General features: G+C 39.1%; 1 protein-coding gene across 12 annotated transcripts in view; it reads right to left on the reverse strand.

Moving 5' to 3' along the window:
• Positions 1 to 5,447, reverse strand: part of CFAP96 (cilia and flagella associated protein 96) — a 183,967-nt gene extending 178,520 nt beyond the window's left edge. For 8 of the 12 annotated variants that reach the window (XR_014258391.1, XR_014258392.1, XR_014258393.1 and 5 more), the window contains exons 1-2: positions 2,929 to 5,259; positions 1,277 to 1,496 (exon numbers count right to left, since the gene is read on the reverse strand). Coding sequence is in view for 9 of the 12 variants with exons in the window: in XM_082444853.1 (XP_082300979.1) it covers positions 1,277 to 1,496; positions 2,929 to 3,028 (320 nt within the window). In the remaining 3 variants the exon portion in view is untranslated. The other 4 variants (XM_082444851.1, XM_082444848.1, XM_082444850.1 and 1 more) reach the window with 4 other exon arrangements.
• Positions 5,448 to 5,490: the final 43 nt, after the last annotated feature.

Here is a 5,490-nt window from a genome sequence, read left to right on the forward strand (position 1 = left end):
ATAAATTTTAAAAGTAGTAATAATAAAAATAAATAGGGGCTTCCCATCTGGCACAGTGGTTAAGAATCCTCCTGCCCATGCAGGGGACACAGGTTCAAGCCCTGGTCCGGGAAGATCCCACATGCCACGGAGCAACTAAGCCTGTGCGCCACAACTACTGAGCCTGTGCTCTAGAGCCCACAAGCCACAACTACTGAAGCCCACGTGCCACAACTACTGAAGCTCACGTGCCACAACTACTGAGCTCACGTGCCACAACTACTGAAGCCCGCGCGCCTAGAGCACGTGCTCTGCAACGAGAAGCCACCGCAATGCGAAGCCCGCGCACCACAGCAAAGAGTAGCCCCCGCTCACCACAACTAGAGAAAGCCCACACACAGCAATGAAGACCCAATGCAGCCAAAAATAAATAAATAAAATAAATATAAAAATAATAATTCAAACCTCTCAAAAGTGTGAAAAGGTGGAAAAAGATAAACTATAATAACAGAAGACATTCTCCACTCTCAATAAAAACTTAATAATTTAACTTTGAAGACCTCAGCTTTACTAATCTCAAAACCATAAATAAGCCCCAAATTATTTTTCAACCAATCCTCATCTGTCATAAACTCTAGATTGATAGTCAACGTTATTAAGTGTGAATTAACATCATATATAAAGCTCAGCTATAGTATATGATATTACATAGACTACATGATCTTAAGTATTTAAAGGTTAAAGAAAAAAAGAACCTCACATTGACAATTTTCACAACTAAAATATTGTTAAACCCCATACATGTATCTTCACGCATGATTTTTAAATAACGTATCTTTGATAAATTATCCTCTTTATCCAAAAAAGATTTCCCCTAATTTCACATTTTGTATTTACACTTTTCTTAAAGTTTTAAAAAGCAGATAAAATAGTCAAGGGCACAGATATGATGACCCAAGGCAATTTTTTTCCTAATCTGACTATTGCAAGGTTTTCAACTAAACTTATTTTCATTATTTAGTTGACTTCATTAGTATAAACTGATAGGCAATAGTGACAGAGATAACCAAAAATTTAATGTGATAATGAGAATCTACTTAATCAAAATTACCTGTCAACCTAAATCATCCAATATAATTGTCTTCATCTAAGACAAACTTGACCTAAGAATCATACTTTAAAAAATGAATCATACATAAGTAAGTCCTCCGGAAAAACCAAAACTTAATTTAGGATGGAGGAGAGAGAGCTATGCAGGAGATATATCAATATTTAAGACTTTTTCCCAAATACTTACAGCTTCTTATCTCCATTACTAGGGAGGAACGCTTTGCCTAGATTTTTTTTGGCTTCTTCCATCATATGCCGTCTCCTCACTTGATTCAGGTTTACGTAGCCTTCACCTTCAAAAATTCTTACAAAATGGGGATCAAAATAACCTGCCTGGAGATGTGACATTTCTTTGGATCCCCCAGGTAGCATCTGTCTATTTTTGCTTGCAGCTTCATTAAAGGGTCCTTTAAAAATAAATTAGGAGTATCACAATTTTGAGCTCACTAGTAATTAAAGGATGTGAAAAATGACTTTGAAAAGTTTCAAAATGTGATTTGGACCAGTGAGTTTTGAGCTCTTAAACACTATTTCAAAACATTTACTGAAAGGTCTGTGTCAAAGGCTACACTGACAATAAGAACTAAGAGGCTTCCATTAAAACATTTTAATAATTAGATTGAGGTCCTGTTAAACTCTGAATCTGAGAGCTGGAAGAGACCTTACAGGTCACTGAATCCAATGCTTCCCCATCTATACACTACAGAACACTGTGTAAGAATATGCTAGGAAACTATTTGTGTCAGATGTCAATAAGCGTGTGTGTGAGTGTGTATTTTTAGGTTGGAGGGGAAGGGTATTTCATACTCAAACTGAAACAATTCCCCTCCTGGGTATATACTCTAGACACATGAGTGCCTATATCCATTAAAAGATGTAAACAAGAATGTTCACAGCAGCTTTATTCATAACAATCAAAAACCAAAAACAACTCAAATGCCCATCAACAGGGGAACAGATAAATAAATTGTGGTATACAGTGAAGTACTAGTAGCCCAATAATTTTTAAAAGGCTGGTTTTATGAATATTTAGAACTTCTTTTGTAATTTGCATCTAGGAGAACTCAATTTGTAAAGTCCTTCCACAATGTGAAAGAATTTTCTGAAGTGCAAATAACCCTTAATTCAATTGGTTATCTAAATGTGAATTTGTATCACTGATTTTTTTTTAACTTAGGTTTTTGAAATGATAATATATTCACATGGTTCCAAATTCAATAATATAAATATTTTTACAGTAAATTTTCCTTCCACGTTCCGTCACCCAGGTCCTTTCCCACAGGTACCCATGATAGTAATTTTGTTTTCCAGAGAATGTTTAGGCATGTTCCAGTGAATATTTTCATATTTATCCTTTTCCATTTTCAATGCTTAGCATACCACATACATTATTAAATAAAAAGGCAAGGTGCAGAATAGTGTATCTTGGAGATGTTTCATATCAGTGTATTCCTTCTTATTGTTTTATTTATGACTCTTCTAAAAATCCCTCAGCTATTCATTTAGCATTTCATTTTTCAAGAAAGTGATCATGGATGGCCTTTTCAGATGCAAATGTTAATGCTGTCTGCATAGCAGAGTGTCCCATCTAAGGCAACAAAAAAAGCTAAAAACAAAATATTCTGGGAGAAAACTGCCATGCACCTCGGAAAGAAATAAAATTACCTATGAGGAGAATATATGAAGGTAGGGTAGCCCAATAAAATGAGCTTCCTGCTCTTATAAAATTAAGACCATAAAATACAGACCATTAAAAAATATCATTTAACAAACGTTAAAGCCAAGATTTTATACAGAAAACATCACTCTTAGGCTGTAAAGGAAACCAAATATACTTACGATTAAATTGTGACACATATTTATCACCAACAGTGACATATTCCATCTCACTGAAGAGCCCAATCCTCTCCATATCTGTTTTCCCTCCTTCCACAGGCATGGTTGCTTCTTGTGGCGGTGTGCCTCTATATAGGTAACTTCAATGGGTCCCTGAGGGCTACTTCTTCTATAGCAAAATCCTACTCTACACTGAAAAATACAGGCGAAAAGTTTAGGGAAAAGGTGATTACTAAATTTCAGTCCAAATTACTTGCAGTCTGAGAGTTAACATGCATATCATTATATCATAAAACAACAGTCTCAAACTATGTGGGGAAAGAATCTACTTTGTGGGGCTGAGGGGGAATAATGGGGATTCAAAATTATCACCACAAACCCTCCCCTTGACTCTCCAGGTGAAGTACCCACAAATTACAAAGAAATGTGTATCTGTTGCACTGCCATTCATCTGTCGTAAATAATAAAATTATTACTGTACAGTGTGGTATAAATACTGTGTAAACAACATCCTTTTGAGAAGTTCAAAGATCTTAATTATGTAAGGCAGTCATTTTCAGTTTAAATCATTTTATCTAAACATACTGCATTGTCCCTTGTATTAAAAATTATAACTTACTTTTTCAGAATGCACCACACACATAGGTATTACCCTATAGTTCTTGAATTTTTTCAAGATTAAATGTATATAAGAAATGTGCCACCTGGCGAAATTAGTTCACAAAGGGGATGGGAAGAGAGGACAACTGTCTAGGCAAGATAAAAACAAAGAACAGCAAAACAAAAATCCACAATGAATTCAGAGTATTTGTTAAAGGACATAATGCAACTATGAGTTTTCTTTTGAAATATCACTCTAAATATGCAACTACTTATTTGGATTTTTTTTTTAATTAGACGTGTTCTAAAAAGTAGGACCAAAGAGCTAAGAATACTTGCTTCCATTTCACTGTAGTATTTTTGAAGCGCCAACTAGATCTAGGCACCAGACGTACATTAGTGAACAAAACAAACATTGGCTTATGCTTCCCAGTTTATAATCCAAGGTAAGACACTTTTGCCTTGAATTTAGAGCAAGCTGTTTCAGTGACACTAAACAGGATTGCCTATTTGAAACTGTGGCTTATCCTCCCCTCCCCCCCATCCTACCTCTTCCTCTGATCAGGTATGCTTTAAAACTAAAAGTCAGTTAGCTGGAGTGTGCTGATTCGATTTGTTTCATATTTCAAAGCTCCATCTTCACTGCCCAACCTCAAAGGCTTCTTGTGCTGCTACAGGGGGCTCAAATCCTTTAAATGGCTCACAAGGCCACTATCACCATATTTGTCACCAATGGAAGCCCCCCTCCCTGGCAACCGGGCTCTAATTGTCTTCTTCCAGTTCTCAAGTCTGGCTCTCTCCAACCACAGGACCCTAACACATGCTGTTTCACTTTAGGCAGGTGTTTCACTGCCCCGACCCCTTTTGTTGCCCAATTAATACTGATCCTTCTGACTGTTTAGCTCATTCCTCACTTCTTTAATTCCCTCTAACACAGCGCCAGGCACTTCTCTTTCCAAGCCCTCATCATGGTTATCTAGTGGGCTATTTTACATTCACCGTGTAGGGATCCTTTAATTAACAGCTGTTTTCCCCAATAAACTAGGCGCTCCGGGAAGGCAGGAACCGTGGTGTGAGTCTGGTACTTCCTTACCAGTGTTTGGCACACGACAAAGTGAGCCACAGAGGGAAGAAAGGAAAGGGAACGAAAAGGAGGGGGAGCCAAGGAGTTATTGCCTTGAATTTTTCCACTACTTAACTCTTCTTGAGCAACATTTACAAAACCACTCATTCATTTACTTAACGTTTTGCAAACCCCTCCTCTGAGTAGGCCTCGCTGGTAGAAGTTAGGAAAACTGAGATTTTAAAAAGCATAGGTCCTGCCCATAGAGAGCTTACACTCTAGTAGACAAGACATAATTAAATATAACACAGTGGAACACTGCAAGTTCCCTTCGAAAGGTACGGATAAAGAGCCGGGGGTGGGGGGCGGGGTGTGAAGGAGGGACAGAAAACTCGCTGAGGTGATGAGGAAAATGATGTCCCAGTAGGGAAACGGAGGTTCAGAGTATGTAGGTATCTAAAGGACAACACCTGACGTCTGCGAGGACCAAGTCACCTCTGAGAAGGGCACCCAATCCGACTAGGGAGATCAAAGCGTCCCAGCTCCAGCCCGGGCTAAGTCCGCTGCAAGAGCAACCAGGAACACGAGCCAGCCCCGCAAGAGCGCTTCCCGCCCTGGACCTCGCTACGAGGCTGCTCCGCACGCTCCGCTCGCCTCAGGGTTTATTGTGGCGCGTTACCCCGGCTACGGAAGAATCCATTCCAAGAACGAACCCTACGGGAGGATACGTGGAGGGTTCGAATCCGCATCAAGAAAGACGTAAGAGTGGCTACAGGAAACGAATGACGCACTCAACAGAATTTACCGAAAAGACTTCCGCTTTCCGTCCCATTATCCATCCGCGAGATGTGGCGTGGTGGTACGCCCCGTGACGTATGTTGCAGGGCATGTTGGGAATTGTA

Source organism: Balaenoptera physalus (genome assembly GCF_965194825.1).
Source record: "Balaenoptera physalus genome assembly, chromosome: 21".
In the NCBI taxonomy this organism is placed as follows: domain Eukaryota; kingdom Metazoa; phylum Chordata; class Mammalia; order Artiodactyla; family Balaenopteridae; genus Balaenoptera; species Balaenoptera physalus.